This window comes from Sander vitreus, chromosome 7, assembly GCF_031162955.1.
Source record: "Sander vitreus isolate 19-12246 chromosome 7, sanVit1, whole genome shotgun sequence".
Lineage (NCBI taxonomy): Eukaryota > Metazoa > Chordata > Actinopteri > Perciformes > Percidae > Sander > Sander vitreus.
The window spans coordinates 14,006,610-14,023,118 of NC_135861.1; the positions used below are offsets into that span (position 1 = coordinate 14,006,610).

Consider the following 16,509-nt stretch of genomic DNA (forward strand, 5'->3'; position numbering starts at 1 on the left):
TTCTTTTAATTTGACCTGTGACACTGCTCTCAGTTGAAAAACTTCCTGCATCTTGTGTCCATAGATCTTGTCTTGTTTCTTCATGTAAATGAGACTTGTTATGCATGGTGGCTTAGAATATGAGGGATTTATTAAAGCAGATTAATAGCAGGTGCGTGTGTGAGTTACGTAAGCATCATCACATTTAGTAATTACCAACTTCCTTGTGTGTACAAACAGACAAACCACTTTAAGCCGCTTTGGGAGAAAATCATGATTTTCTTTCACAGAAATTACACTGAAAAGGCTTTTACAGTATTAACATAAGAATGAGTCACAGAGCGCCAGTGCCAGAGTCAAACGGTTTTACAGCTCTGTCAAATGCTGTCCGCTGTGTGTTCCAGCCATCATCGCCGAGCAGAAACACCATGTTGGACCGTTCCAGCTTATTGTCAGCCAATATGCCAGGCTTTTTCCCTGAAAGAAAACGATCCCATTTCCCTCGGACTCACGTCAAATTAAGCAAATTTACAGCTTAGCACTTAAGAATTCTCCGTTTGCCAAGAAAACAGCAGCAGCGGGCCTCACTTGCCAGTTAGCGGTGCTGTGCTGTGGCAATTGAAGTGGAATGAGAATTACTCTGGCCTCAGAGAGAGGCCATTAGATTTTCTTTTTTTTGCTCCAAGCTCTCCCCTTTCCGATAGGACTTATAAAGTGATGAAACATTCCCACTCAGCTCTGGAGACCTCTGGTCCAATTCTGAAGCAAACTACTTGAAGGGTAATGGCTGCGTGGCTACGAGCCAGCCTGGATCAACTGTTTTATGCACTTGTTTCTGGTTGCTGTCTGCTACTAGTTGTTTGTTCTGCTGGCAAAGTCGTGTTTAACTGTGGGAATGACTAATCTGTGGCAATGGGCAAACTTGAGGCAAAGTAAAACAAATAGAACACAATGTTTGGTATTTCTTAGTAAACATTTATGTAACAGAGTTGACAGGAGGCTCGTTTTTTCACAAGCTTTTTAAAGGGCCGACGCTAATCTTTCCACCCGATTCTGTTTGTGTTCGTAAGATGACAACTGCATGTTTACCAAATAACATCTCCCCTGTAACATTACACCCCCCCCCTCCCCGCCACCCATTGAAAATGTGTTCACTTGAAACAGAGCTCACAGAAATACAGGAACTGTGTTTGTTCTCACACCAGCACACGTTCATTTGGAGCATGACGGCCACATTTGAACTTGTGGTCAAAGACCTGAACCTAACTTTTTCATTTTTAATCATACATCCATCAGCATTTAAAACGCACCAGGTGTTAAGTGATGATTGTCTCTTCTAGAGAGATCTTCTCTTCTAGGAAATAATGCATTTTAATTTTCAGGAAACTTTATCTAAAGGTCAAACTCATAATCTAAAATGCTAAAATGCCAAGAAAAGCTGTAGCCCTGACTAACCTGCAACACCTTCACATCTATGATAAAGTCATATAGATTCATATTGTTCTCATTAGCCATGATGAGCATTGCATCCATTTTCTGCAAGAATTCCTGGCTGCGAACAAACCCTGACCTCTGTGCTGAGATGAAAACAAAAACAGTGATGTTTTATTAAAGAGAAACAGATACTGTGGGTCATTACCATGACAATCTGATTTCCAGACTGTTTGCTCAACTTCTTTTCTGTGTGAACTGGCCAGAGTTAAATCCAGTTTTTCTGGTTTTTGAAGTTAATAACCACACCACTGTTGTTTGTTTTCACTGACTGAATGTTCCAACAAAACTGTGAGAAGAATGCCTTTGTAATCTCTTTGTCCCAATGGAAGAAAAATGTGTTGAAAGACAAAGATTTCTAGATACACCACCCTCTAAAGAATGCAAGGTGTGTTTATGGAAAAAAAGAGAAGATGAAAAAACCTACCCAGCCAGAAACGAAACACACAGGTGTTGCACAATAGAAAAAATATCTGATTGAAAACTTGCTAAGCACATACAGAAGTAGATTTGTGCTTCATGGGACCTTAAAAGGATAATTATATATTTGTGTATTTGGAAGAGGAGGAAGTCAACACTCGTCTGACCAGTGGTTGCTATGTTGAAAAGCTTTACAACAACCTAGTTCTCTTAGTGTGGTTGGATTTTAAATGTGGAAAATATAAAACGGGTGGAAATCTCTTGTTTTTGCAGATTGTACTGTAGAACAGCTTCGATGTTTGATGTCTGAAACTATCTCATGTTACAGCTCAGACTTTCCTACGGATGGTTTTAACAACATCTTACATAGAAATGGAAATTCTTGTTATTTTGGTCACCGTTATGCATCTTTTTCCGCTACGTTTTATTCTTAAATGGCAACATTTTCTGTGTTGTTGCTGAATTTAAATCCTCATTGTAAGAATTGCGTTGTTGTTTTTTGTATAGTAGTTATATGTAACAATACAGAGCACCTTGCCTGAAGCTTACTGACTTGAGATGACTACGTACACCACACTTAGATCCCCAAACAAAGATGCCAAGACTCTCTCAGACCCCAGTCACACACGTCGAACAGCAGCATATCTAAATAGAGCCACATAAGGCAAAGCCGCATGTTCCTATGGCCCTGCATCCAATAAGGTCTTGTTAATGGTAAATTGGATGAGTGTGTGTCCAATTCTCCATTTCCTCAGAGGTGTCTCAGCAGCAACAGCTGCTACCAATGGCAAAGCAGCTTTTTTCACACAGCCCCCTTTTCCGCCGTGTGACTGAGGTCTTTCCAAAATAAGCCCATACACATGCAAAAATAGATAAATGAACATCTATAGCAAAGGGCAGCAGATTTAAAGAGAGGTCTAACTGGGGCAGAGTGCTGAAAGAGACGAGGGGAAACATCTCATCTAAAAACCTGAACTATAAACAGGCCAATGAAGCAGTAAAATGAGCATTGCTATGCTGATACGTGATATGGTGTGTGCCTGTGGGTCCTATCAACCACAAGCTGCACTGGCTGATGACAAAGATACGAGAGACGGCAGGCCATTTATGTTATGTAAAAAGCTTCTATAATTGTGGCTTTTTCACAGTGTTTAGCTGAACATTTTTGTTAGGATCCCTTAAATGAGTTTTTTAAAGAGCGGTGACCAATACACAGTTACCTCAAACACATCTTTAGCATTTCTGTTTTGCAATTACTTATTACTTATGCTGCGTTCCAACGGGATGAGTGATAAAGATGGAGAGTATTCCCATGTGTTAGACTTTCATGCGTTTACAGTCAAGACAGTTGTATGATTGCAGAGTTTATTGTGTGGTTGTAAAATACTGTGAATTGATGATAAAGCACCTTATGTAGTAAATTTGGGTTTAACCCCCTCGAACAATGGACTTTAGCGGCGTCTTTATTTGTTTAACTGCAAAATATCAGAGGCTTCAGGAAAGCCAAGTTACCAGTCGTAATTACAGCGTTAAAGGTGCTGTAGGTAGGATTGTGAAGATCCAGGACTTAGCCAAAACATTTGAACATTGACAACTTCTCAGTCCCTCCCCCCTTTCTGCTGAAGTCCAAAACGGTCTCCTAAGCCCCTCCCTCCACAAGGGAGAATGAATGCGTGTGCATGAGCAGTGATTGACACACAGTTAGACACCGTGTATGTGAATGGTCATGTGAAATGCGTTGTCAGATGTATTAATATGGACGGAAATTAGTTCTCTTACTGGAGCTAAGACTCTTGTGTGGATGGGGAACGTTTTTTTCTTCTTCAAAATGCTGCTTAAAAATGAAAACATAGTATTGTGGATGAAGCCTAACACCGGGAACACACCGCAGGTGCAAGCGTAGCGCAGCTATTTTTATTTCGGTGCCCATGTTATCCAATCTGTCCGGCCACACCGGATGCGTAGCGTCCGCGTATGCCCGTGTGCTGCAGCGATAGTTTCGCCGTCTTCTCTGTTTCTTACGCGATACGCGAGCATATGTGTCAAGCCAGGCAGGTAATCACATACAGGAAGACCACAGTGCAGCTGGATATTTTACCAAAATAAACACATTTCAAAATAAAACAGCCAGGTTTATAGTGATTTTGGTTGTCTTGACTTTTCATAGCGAGACAAGCGATCAGGCACACGGAGAGAGAGACCGACTGATGGACAGAGAGAGTGACACACACACACACACACACAGCCACATATAGGCTACGATTACCACAGTTTTCCCCACTCATCCTGTCTCTTTCTATATAAAAAACTTTTGAAATGTGACAAAAATAAAAGCGTATTAGGCATGTTTTCATCAACTGGTTTGGAGTGAAAAAAATAGGCTACAGCTTAGTTTCTTCAGAGGTCTTCAGGAATTTGGTTCAATTGGGCAAGTTTTAATTGTTCTTTTATGTCAGCAAGTGTTGTCCTTGTTTCATGCTGTCCAGAGACAAAGACATGTTATGGGAATGTCCGAGAAGACGTCGACAGTGTAAACAGCTGATGTGAGTTAAATGTTCGCCTAGTCAGAACTTATCGGCAAAGGCGTTCCCATATCCCATTTAGCGCATCAACTCTTTTTCGACAAAGGCAAAAACCACGTCAAGTGAGCGTAGAAACTTTTTTGTGCAATTGAGGAAATTTAATTTAATTTTGCGATATCCATACAGCTTTTCTAATGATATACTTCAAAAGATTTTTTTTTAAATATGTAAATGTACACATGGCTTTTGGATGATGAAAACTTCTTAAGCCGATCCTAAATCTGCATTGCATGCTTTTTTTGGCCACCCTGGGGCAATGGAAGCTGTGAACAGAACACTATCATATTATCACAAGCAACACAAACAGTTGCTTATTTACACATCCAGTAGACAGATTTGGAGTTGTATTCTGTTCGCCTGATGAATGTTAAGTCTAATATTTACTCTCATTTTAGCTCTGCTTTGGTCTCCACCAACTCCTGAGGGGATTTATCTGGCTCTTTAGCAGCTGAACACTCTATTATGTTCACCAGCTAGTCGCTAACTTTCTTTCTGTTGTTTGGTGCTGAGCAGGTAGTGTGTGGAGGCTCTAACACACAGAGCACTGCAGGTGATCGTGTGGGCGGCCGTCACACTATAAAGTACAAACAGACTCAGCCAATCAGAGCCTGTGTGCCTTTACTTTCACGATCTGAGGCCATTTTGTTTTATTTTTATCTGCAAATATGACACCTGTACGCTCAAATATGTCCACAATATAGTGATAATGACATGATTACACACATGATCACCTTTTTCTGTTGGCTTCATGTAGCACCTATAACTCTAAAATAATGGATATGTAATGTAATGTATATACCCACTGACATTTTTTATACACTATTTAGGTAAATATTATTATATTATTGCAATGCACATCTTCAGTAGCCTGGCTCTGCCCTCCTACGTACTTCCCAGTATCTGTCATTTTAAAATGTACCTCATGCATCTGATATCAGTAATAGTTAAATTAGCATTTTCTTTCACAATGCATGTCAAATTTGTTTATCACGATCAGATCATCTTAAATGTAATCTGTGTTTTTATACTTTCATCTAAACTTAAAATGTTCTAGCATGTCATTGGTTGTGTATGAAAATGAATCTGCCTTTATTTCTGTGCTTTTTACTTTTTGTTGCCGCAGTGATGGACCGTCCTCACAGGTATTAGTATAGTTTCATCTCGTCTTATATGATCACACTCTCTGGCTTCTTGGCTGGCACATTTTTCTCTCTGAGCTTTTCCAGCTCTCCCTCTCTGGCTGTATTACTGCAGGACTCGGGAACAGGCAGGCGGTGAGTCCAGGGCGTGCAAATCTTCATAAATCCTTCCACAGTGGCTACCCTCTTCAGACTCCACTGTACAATATCTGTCTTCATCTAAGAGTGCACAGGCCCAGCCACCTGCTTTTTCTCTGTTTACCCCCTCCCTCCACGCTTTGTGAACTTAATAAAAGCTGCCATTAAGCAGCGCTTCATCTGTTTTGGCCCTAATCTGCCTTATAGGCGTCATGTGATCACATATGCAGTGCACACCTGTCGTGTGTGTTCCCAGCCCCGACTGTCGCCTCTCCACGCTGCTTATTCTCTCACTCAACCTGTTCCTGGCACATCAACCCACTGCATGTCAGCAATGGCCGGCACGCATGCACACATTGTTGGCACTTCTAATATATACGACCTGGTGTTGTGTTTTGTAAAAAGGCAGAAAGTATGCATCTGTTGAAAGATGCATCTTTCTTTGACATTCAAAAAGACAATGACACTGAAAACAGCCCTAAAGTTGTTCAGTATGTTTTTATTTCACTGAGTGAAAAGCTCAATCTTTGCATAAGACATGCAGAAACAGAGGAAAAACATAAATATAGCACAATGAAGATAAACAGCACGGTATCCAAGTGGAAATAAGCAATACGACAAGAATGAATAGTAGTGCTGAGGGCAACAGATTCAAGTAGAGACTTTTAAAAAATTGCTTCATTGTCTACTTTTCATATAAAATGTCTCATGAGTCTAGCCAAATTGAACGCAAACGGGAGATGGCTTTTAGTCCAAAAGTGCAATATATTTTACAAAGTCTAAAATGTTGCTCTGTTAATCCACTACGCTGCAGTAAGCAGGAGGCTTTCATATTACGTTTTTCCCAGCAGTGGTAATACATTTCAGTTTATTTCCCCACCACGTTTTTATACCATCCTTTTTACTCTGTTAATTAAAACAGTAAAATGATCTGTCGTTTCGGCAGCAGCCTATGTAGGATTTGGAGGTCGTTTCCGTCTGGTTTTTGTGTAATATAATTTTCATGTTTATTCTTTTTTTTCTGGTAGATTATATACAGGATGCCAGGTGGCTGACAGATGGTGATGCCTTTACCCAATTTTTTTTCTTTTTTTATTATTAAAAAAACATCACAAGGAGGAAGGACAGGAACAGCTGTAGACGAAGGGACAGAGAGAACCAGCACACTGGCCACTGGGTGACATGAGGGAGTGGGAGGAGAACCCAGCACATGGCTCAAGGCAACACAAAAAAAGTGCCCTGTTAACACTGAACAAGACACAGAGAGCCATCTTGTTAGCAGTAGCAGGCCTCTAACTCTCCCTAATGGTCCTCGGCTCTGATCTTGTTCTCGCACCAGAATGACAAGCATGAACAACGGGCGACCCCAACAACAAATATTGTTGATTCCTTCACCTGCATCAATGCAGATGTTTTTTTTTTTTGTTTTCTTCAAATTCTGTGACAGAAAAGTGTCACAGTTGGAATTAAAGCGGAACAAAGCAGGGAAAAGGCGCACAAGGTCATAAAATATGAATCGAAGCTCAGAGCAGCTGGGACGGAGCCACAGGTCTGTGTTCTTACAGCCATGGCCAAACTGTCTCTCTCAGGGGGACACACACACGCACGCACGCACACACGCACGCACACACACACGCACGCACACACACACACACACACACACTTCAGTAGTGTCACTGTAGAGACAGAGAGATAGCTGCTGTGACCTTATGTCCTGCTGTCGTCCAGCAGCACCTTTTCCCTCCACACGTGACCCAAAATGTCCTCAGGCTGAAGCACTACCAATCACTGCATGTGTATTGTTATAATAATTATAGTTTATTTTCAACTTTTTACAAATCCTGCTATTTTACACACACACACACACACACACACACACACACACACACACACACACAGAATTCAAGTGCACAATGTCTCAGCCCCTACAGTTATCTGATGAGAAAACAAAACAAACGTGACGCCTCTGCGTTGCACCAGAGTCCCCGGAGACAGTTGAGTCTGTGAACGAGGCATGCCCACAGCCAAGTAAATATAAACCAAGAATTTCAATTAATGAGGAAAGAAAATAACACCGAAAAATGACAATGAATAAAATGAGTCGTTAAATAAAACAGAAACATCGATGAATGAATTCAAACAAGTGTATTTTAGTTTGAGCTTCTGACATAGTTGGAAAAAGAAAGAATATATACTGCAAACATAACGGAATCAATGCTACAGTATGAACAATTTTTTTCCAAAAAATCTGGGGTAATAAAAAATGTCACGCACACAAGCAAACTATGATGAGGCTATTTGAATTTTTTACTTTTTATTATTCATTTCTCCTCTTAACGGTTTTCTTTTTAAAGGATGCTGTTCATCAAAGAGCATTTTGTTCATATATAGTTATTTTTTTACAGAGGAAAATACTGTACAACCCTTTTTTTTTCTTCTCAAAACATCTGAAGGAATATCATCTACACACATTTATTCCTTATATTATGATTGCTTATTTCCAATGATAATTCATGATCAATGTGTCCACTTCTCGGTCGCACATATTTGCTCAATATAAACCCGAGGGTGGCTTTGACAGATTTATAATTTAGTACTACAGTAAGTGAGCATTGCCATGAACTTCTTAAGAACTCATTTCAAATCACAGTCCGTATTAGTGTTTCTCATCAGGGCACCGTTTTTCTGGCACACCCATTTCCTTTTTTCCAAACTGTCGAATCACAGAAGCAAAATAAAAACCAGTCTTTAAATAAATCACAGAACAGTTCTTTGTCACACTAACATCTATTTGTGCATTAAAGCAAAAGTGAACTAAAACAACATCTTTAAAGCAAAATTCCCTGTTAAAAGATATATATATCATTTTTTTTTTTTCAGACGGTAAAAATGAACCTAAAAAGTGCAATAACACCCTAGAAATTTCTCATTGGAAGGTCACATAAATATTAAATAAAAACCGTTACAACAGGAGCTCAACCACAGCCATAGTGAATGGAAACAAAATGCCGTTGAGACATTTTCGGTCTGTAAATTTTCAACATAAAACACACTCCCTGACGCTTCCTCTGTCGTCCCCCCTTGCTCTGCATCTAAGTGACTCATCGCTTCCTCTGGTCAGTCTGACCCCCCCCACACACACACACACACACAGCCTTAATCTCCGGCCGTTAATCACGACCTCGCCTGCTTACAGATCGATATGCTTCTGACTAACAACACAACAAAACAACATTTTAATGCAAAGATGCAAATGGTAACAAAAATATTTTTAAATATGCTTATGAGTTATCATCAGTAATCATCGTGGTCAGCTAATATAAAAGTGCACTATCCACACACAAACTTGATTCCTCTGACGGGGGGGTAAAATTACAAGGGCTGAGCTTGGTTTTGGTGCTGGTCAAACATTTCCAGCATAATGTCAGAGAACTGTTGAGACCAGCAGCTTGCTGGGAGACTGACCAAATATTTACTGGTCAATTCCATATTATTGAGAACAAAGAAAAGCATCTGAGAGAGATGGGAATAAGCAAAATGTAACTCCCTTTCCTCTCAGTGTTTCATAAAAATAATAATTAATTATATTAATACAGAAAAAAAGATCAAATGTTTGAACGCATCCTTTTTCCCCTTAGTGATTCACATCCCTTTTTCTATGTATCCAAGGCCCTGCAGTTCATGTTGCCTGTGCCAGCAATTTCCTTTTGTATATCATCGTTCACACACATTCACACACACACACACACACACACACACACACACACACACACACACACACACACACACACACACACACACACACACACTTACATATATAGTTATATAGAGAGATTTGTTTTTCTAACATTTTTCTTTTTTTATCCACACAAAAAAGGTGAAAAAAATGAAAATAAATTAAAGTCAAACATGCACGCACACAAAAAGACTGATGTGTAGTAAAATGCTTTACATTGCTGCCCTGTGTGTAAACCAGGGCCTAATTCTGTGTCTCCGTTCATATTTTTTAATGCATAATTGAATTAATAATGTTGGTCATCTTGTAAACATCACAATAAATCATTTCGGGCCGTCATTTTTCTCCACACTGTTGTTGTTTTTTGTTGTCATGGGAAGTCTCTAAACATGATAAATGAGGCCACTTTCATTTTTGTTTGTTCATAGTACACAGAGTATTTCTTCAGTTCCTACAGTCACTGGTAGTTTTTTTATTTTTATGGGTCAACGTCTTGCTTTTCCAGTCGGGAAGAATCAGTGTGGTTAACGGAAGCATCAAAACTCTCGCCATTGTCCTTTTCACCATCAGGCTCCGCCATTGAATCATCATTCGAGTCACTGTTAAGGTCTGCTTCCTCCTCGTCTTCCTCCTCCTCTTCTTCTTCCTCCTCCTCTGCCTGCACCTCCTCCTCTGGCGACAGGTCATCTTCAGCCTCTCCAGATGTTCCTGTGGTGTCGTCCTGAGCTGCTGGCAGACCCAGCTGGGTTGCCGGGTTGTGGCTAGATCGCGCTGTGTCGTGGTGCATTTTCTTGCTGAGGTCCAGTGAGTCGCTGAGTCCCAGACCGGCTGCATTCTTCAGGAAGAACAGGGAGCTGCTGGTGTCGGTGCCCAGGTTGAGGGAGCCGTCCAGGCTGATGGAGGACTGTGGGTACAGGTGGTTATACTCGGACCCGATGCCATCTGTTGGGTAGAGCATGGAGGGAGCACTGCTGTCAATGCTGCGGGACAACCCGTAGAGGCCACTAGGTGAGGAAGTAGAAAGACCCATAGAGGCGGAAGAGACCGCAGACACACTTCCTCCCAGGTGGTGCATCCCTTCCTGTTTGGGTGACACAGACGGCAGCTCACCCCGCTCCTGCTTCTCGTGCTTTCTCTTGTGGGAGTCCATCTGGGACATGCCCACCACTGTGTGCTTACACTCAGGGAAGGTGCAGTGGAAGTGCGAGCACTTGAGCTTATATTTGCAGTCGGGAACCTCGCAATCAACACTGGAGCTGAACTGGCAGAAGCCAGCAGCGCTGATCACATCTTGCTTGCCGTGGTGTTTGCGGTGGGCCGTCACCTTGGTGCTGTCGGTGCAGCGGAAGCCGCAGCGCAGACAGTGGAAGTGGGTGCTGTTGCCCGAAAACTGGCAGTCAGGGAAGTTGCAGCTGAGTGACGATTTGAAGCGCTTGAAGTCGTCCAGGACCAGGTTGTCCACGCGGTCGTGGTGCTGCGCATGCTTGTACATGTGGGTGCGGCCGCAGAACTTGTAGCCACAGTTCTCACGTGTGCAGTGGTAGTGGGTCACCTTCAGAGAAAACTGGCAGCCTGAATCCTTGCAGTTCTCGTAGAGGTCATAGCGCCTGAAGCCCTCCAGCATCATCCCCTCATCCAGCATCTTACGTGATGATGCAGTCTTGCGGCGCTTGCCGAATGGTGACATGTCCTCGATGATCCAGAAGCGCTTCTTTGCACCAGTGGCCGTGGGAATGGAAATGGTGTTGCCTGAAAGAAGGAAGGCAGCACATTAAGCAATAATCACTTGGTTCACAGAGTAAAACTACAAGCAAATTACATTGCAAGACCATCCTGGTTAAAACTCTAATATGCGACCTTACTCAGCCAGAAGTGGTTCACAGCTGAGTAAGCACAGAGAGCCACAATGTTTTTTATTCCTAATTCCCAGAATGATTAAAGGAGGGGGAAAATGATAGATTGACTTTGGAACATGACACTTTTACAGGGTGTCTGCAGCCTCCAAACAGAGGCAGAGCTGTGGGTCTTAACCGACCCTCTTATCTCCATGTTGTTTTATGAGGGGCACCCACCTTTTGCTACACCATGGGGTCACTGCTAATGATGTGATCCCTGTTCTGCAAGACAGGAAGCAGTGGGCCTCGATAAAACTTGAGGCGTGATTAAAATAAGAGGCTGCCGATGCAGCCTTGTTAATGGAAGCTAAACAAGGCCCAGGCTTCATACTACAGGTGCCAAATTTACTGTCCTATCTTTAAATCCTAGTAATACTAAAAGTGAAAACACGCAAAGGTGTAGGTGAGGTAATTATACACATTTTTTTTCTATTACTGTACCCACTCAGTAAGCATGCACATTTCTACATACATGTTTTCTTTTTTGCATGCTGGAAAGCCCCTTTTTCCCCGTCTTTCCACAACAATACTGCAGAGAAAGACTAAATCACACAGTTAAATACTGCACAGGACTCAATTGAGAGTGACAGCTGCAGTGTTGGTTTGCGCCGGGGATAAGTACCTGCAGCATCCTGCACTATAGGGACGTCATTTTTAACCGGAGACGGAGTGGCAATGATGGGGCTGAAAGCTGGTGTGTTGGTTGGCATGACAACACTCCGAGTGGCTCCCAGAGAGGCGCTGAGCAGAGAGTATGACAGACAGGATGGAGAGAGGAGGTATGGGAGTGAGGAGAGAGGAGGTCGGAGGAGAGCAGGAGAGAGGGATGGGGCCTGGGACTGAAGGCCAGGCTGAAGAGTGGAGGGAGGAGGTGGTGGTGGTGGTGGCAGTGGTGGAGGAGGAGGAGGGGAATAAGGAGGTGCATTTTGGGTAGCGCTAGTGTCAGCAGGGGTAGTAGGAGCAGAAGTGGTGGCGAGCCAGCCTTGTCCTGGAGAGACAGGTTGACCAGAGAGAGTGAAGGACAGACAAGAGGGGAAGAAACACACATACAGGTACACACACACACACACACACACACACACACACACACACACACACACACAGAGGGATGTAGAGGTAAAAAGGAGGTAAAAAGGGAAAGATAAAAGATAAGAGAATGATACAAAATGAGGCCCATTCAAGACAAGTAACCCAAATACCAGCCAAAACAACAATGATGAGAGTAGTGGATAATATTGGCAACACATGGAGAAATGTGAAAATAGCAGGCAGGCTTAGACTTAGAAAAAAAGCAGAGGAGAATCCATTTATTCAGTAAGTTGAGGGAAAGGAGGCTGCTTCTCCTTTTCTTTTTCCCACAATTCAAACTACTAAAAGTGCTAAAGTAGACATAAAGCCACAGGGATGATCTCTGGCCAAAGGAAAATGTAATAAGCTACATACAGTGCAATAACTCAAACCACTGATGTACAAAATGGATGTTTTATGAGGATGACCAGGCAAACTGCAAAAGACCTTGTCCACAACTCGGAACATTAGAATACAGCATTGTCATCAACCTCATACTGTATATTATGACTGATGTGTCATTATGTTATTGATTGTAAGTCAAACTATTAAATCACAAAATACCGGATTCAAGAAGGATATGAGTGAAGCATGATGTTTGATGTTGAATGTAAGAGTTGAAAAATTGTATTCACCTTTTTGACTGCTATATTATTATTATTATATTAGATATACATGCTGACACCTGTCAGGTATTTTCTTTTGCATATTCTCACCTGCTGGAGAACCATCGTTGCCTACAGGTGTGCTGGTGCAGCTCCGGTCCTGGTTGGAAGACTCGGAGGAGAGGCCCAAGGGGCTGCCCCCTCCTCCCATGTAGTCCATGTAATCATCAGTCTCCTCCATGATGGTGGAGGAGAAGCTGGAGTTCATACCAGGATGGGTCCCTATCATGCTGGATGCATCTGCCCTCTGTCCAAGTGGCATCACCTAGAAAACAAACAACCTTTATTTTAAAAGGGACATCTGAAACAAACATTGGAAAATATAACGTGACATTAATGCAGGTGTTGGCTCTTGGCATACAACCAAGCATTTCTGAAGGCGTCAAAAGTCTTCTGAAAGGATAAACTTCTGTCATTATAAGAAGGCTTCAAAATGAAAAAAGAACAGGGCCGAACTAGAAAATCCACGTTTAAATCCGCTTACGGTAAAGGAAGTACCGCAGAGGTAATGTTAAGAAATGAAGTACACTGCACGGTGAACATTTTCATCAAAAGAATGTCTGAGTGATTTGTCACTGACTGGTATGACAGGATATGAGCGGTACTCTCTTTTTTGCACCGAGTGAACTTGTTACACTTTTCCAGAATCTGACTCATAGAGCAGAAAGCACGATAAGAAAACCAATCAAACTAGGTACATAAGTCACATAGACTTTTGATACCTACAAATAATAGGTAAATCTCATTATTTTTTGCTTAAATAATAAATAAATAAATCAGTAATATTTAAACCTGAGAGAAAATCTGTTCTACCTTTTGAAGTGAAACACTTGCATTTTCCTTTTCACTTTCAATACCTAGATTGACAGAGCATGACTTGTTGGAAGAAGACCTTTTTATCATCTTCTTGCAGCAAAAACCCCAACAAGGGTAGGTGTTTGTGGGAACATAACATTCAAAATTAAATGTAACTTCCTTTAAAAACATCTGGGTATTTTTGAGCAAAAAATCCATGAGCTTTAATAAAAGACACTAGATCTAAACATCTACACTGCATAAACACGCACAATACATTCTCTGTTTAATCCGTCAGTAAAAGGGTGTGTGAGGTACTCAGCTTTGTTGGTATATGTTTTAATAAACTGCTCAACAGCTGTTTTAGTTCAGCCCATATTTTCAGATAATTACCCTTTTCAGTTTTGGATGCGTCATATGTGACAGTTTGTGTGTTTGTACCTGGGACGGGACTCTGTCAAAATTCTTCCCCAGCATCCGCCTCATGTGTTTGCGAGCATGTGAGGTCATCTGGTGCTTGAGCAGGAAGGAGAACTGGCAACCGTCACGGATGCAGTGGAAGTGGCTGTTGACTTGGTTATACTTACAACCTGCAAAGACAAACCAGTAACCGTTTTTTAAACTGTTCATTTGCTTATTCATTTATCTTTGGCTCATTGTGAGACGTCTGAGAAAAGCTACTGCGCTAAACGCAATATTATCATTGTGATGGTGTTATGATTAGATCAAACACGAAGTGAAATATTTTTAGGTTTTTTTTAATTTCATGATATAGCTCCGACAAAAGAGGGATCGGTTTCAAAGTGTTTGGGAGTGTACATGTAGGAGGAATATTAGATCACTCCGGTGTCACACTGAGCAAGTCAAGGCTTCTGTGCACTAAACCTGTGGAGCTCTTTTATTACACTGACATGCTTTATTCAATTAGGAATTTACATAAATAAATTCTCATTTTCTGTGGGCCAATAATGCACACACCCCTGCAAACCAAAGTAAATATACAATTATTACCATATTAAATTCATTTTTCAAAGTATCTCCATTGTCATTTTTCCTTTTGTTCTCCATTGTGCTGCTGTCTGCTTCATATTCTTCTGTTCTTTTCTAGTGTTTTAACCGGTCTAGCTCTAATTGCTTTATGATTTCAAATTAAATGAATGTTCCGTTTTGTGCCTGTTAATCAAATACCATTATATAAAAGCAGGCAGAAATAATTGAAAGAGTAACATGCTGGGCAGGTGCTAGCATGTCAGTAACCATGGCACCCAGTTTAAGAGCACAACACGTCTGTGTCATCAAATAGCTTTTGCACACACAATGTTTTAACCACGCAAAGTTGAGCAAATAACAGTAACCCCCGTGACACGGAGGGCCTTTTGTGAGACAGAAACCAGGTAACATCATCAGCGGTGTTCAGTTTAATGTTGCTGCCATGGATACTGGCAACCCATCAATTCTTTATGACTGGAGTGTTAGCCATGGTAATCCTTTCTGTTTTCCCCCCAGCCCAAACAATACAGTTGGCAGATCAGACTGGGGACAAAAAACAGCTGTTTGGGGCCTGTTTTTGTTTGCTTTGTTTCTGCGTTCTGAAAAGCTTGTGTAACCGCCTGAAAAAAACAGATCACTTTTAATTCATTTCGGTGTGATGGCAGCGGTGGCTGTGAGGCGCAAACCAGACAAGCCAGATAATTAACAAACACAAACCTAATTGCTCATTTCTGACAGGGGCAAAAGGAAGAAGAAAACAACCTGGATGTGATTGCCCCCTTTGACGTTATTGCTCATATAGTACAGGCAAGACTACCTTTGGGACTTCAGGTGCTATTGTGAATATGCAAAACACAGCAACAAAACCTATGAGGCAGACTAGTTTAATGCCTCTTAAACAACTCGCATAGCACGACACTGTGTTTGCCAACACTGGTCTCTCTCCCTTTGTAAACACAGAGAATATCCTCTTGCAACTGCCACCGAAAATCAATCTACATCTTTCTCAATTTAACACCTTTAATCCACATGTCTCTCTTGGTAGAATATTAATAAAAGCTGAAGTGTTTAGGCTGAAATGGCAAAGACAAAAAGAGACAGCAGCCCAAAACGTATACTATAGTGTAGTAATTCTTTTCTTACCCAGCCTCCCACACTCCTCCCTCTTGGTGAAATATTTGAAGCCATTGGCGGCACGGCGATCTGCCTTCTCGTGCTTCTTGACGTGCCATGGCAGCTTGGTGGTGATGTTAGTGACAAAGTAGCAGCCAGGCCGCAGACAGTGATAGTGGCCCCTCATTCTGAACTCGCAGTGCTGCAGAAGACACACATCATTTTGAATTTCATGAGTTAAATGTGGTGAATATTTGAAAGCCAAAGGAGTTGATAAATATTATTTGATCTTTCTTTTGTGTGCAAAGTTAAAGTGAACACTACACATAATCAACACATCACAGGCTTTTCCTTTCTGGTCATTTGGAACATCCCACATTTCTAAGCGCAATGATTTTTTTTCCCAGGCTTCCCACAAACACCCCTCCTTTCTAACATGTCTGTACACCACCATCTGTTTGTGAGGCCCAGCTCCCAAAGGACTGGGCCAAATAAGAT

At 41.7% G+C, this 16,509-nt stretch overlaps 1 protein-coding gene across 9 annotated transcripts in view; it reads right to left on the bottom strand.

Moving 5' to 3' along the window:
• Positions 1-7,546: 7,546 nt before the first annotated feature.
• casz1 (castor zinc finger 1) overlaps positions 7,547-16,509 on the bottom strand; it is a 189,677-nt gene continuing 180,714 nt past the window's right edge. For 7 of the 9 annotated variants that reach the window (XM_078254759.1, XM_078254758.1, XM_078254753.1 and 4 more), the window contains 5 exons: positions 16,042-16,213; positions 14,350-14,498; positions 13,165-13,378; positions 12,003-12,368; positions 7,547-11,234 (listed from right to left, as the gene is read on the bottom strand). In XM_078254759.1, coding sequence (XP_078110885.1) covers positions 9,964-11,234; positions 12,003-12,368; positions 13,165-13,378; positions 14,350-14,498; positions 16,042-16,213 — 2,172 coding nt within the window. In that variant the 3' untranslated portion in view covers positions 7,547-9,963. The remainder of the gene's footprint in view (positions 11,235-12,002; positions 12,369-13,164; positions 13,379-14,349; positions 14,499-16,041; positions 16,214-16,509) is intronic. The other 2 variants (XM_078254761.1, XM_078254760.1) reach the window with 1 other exon arrangement.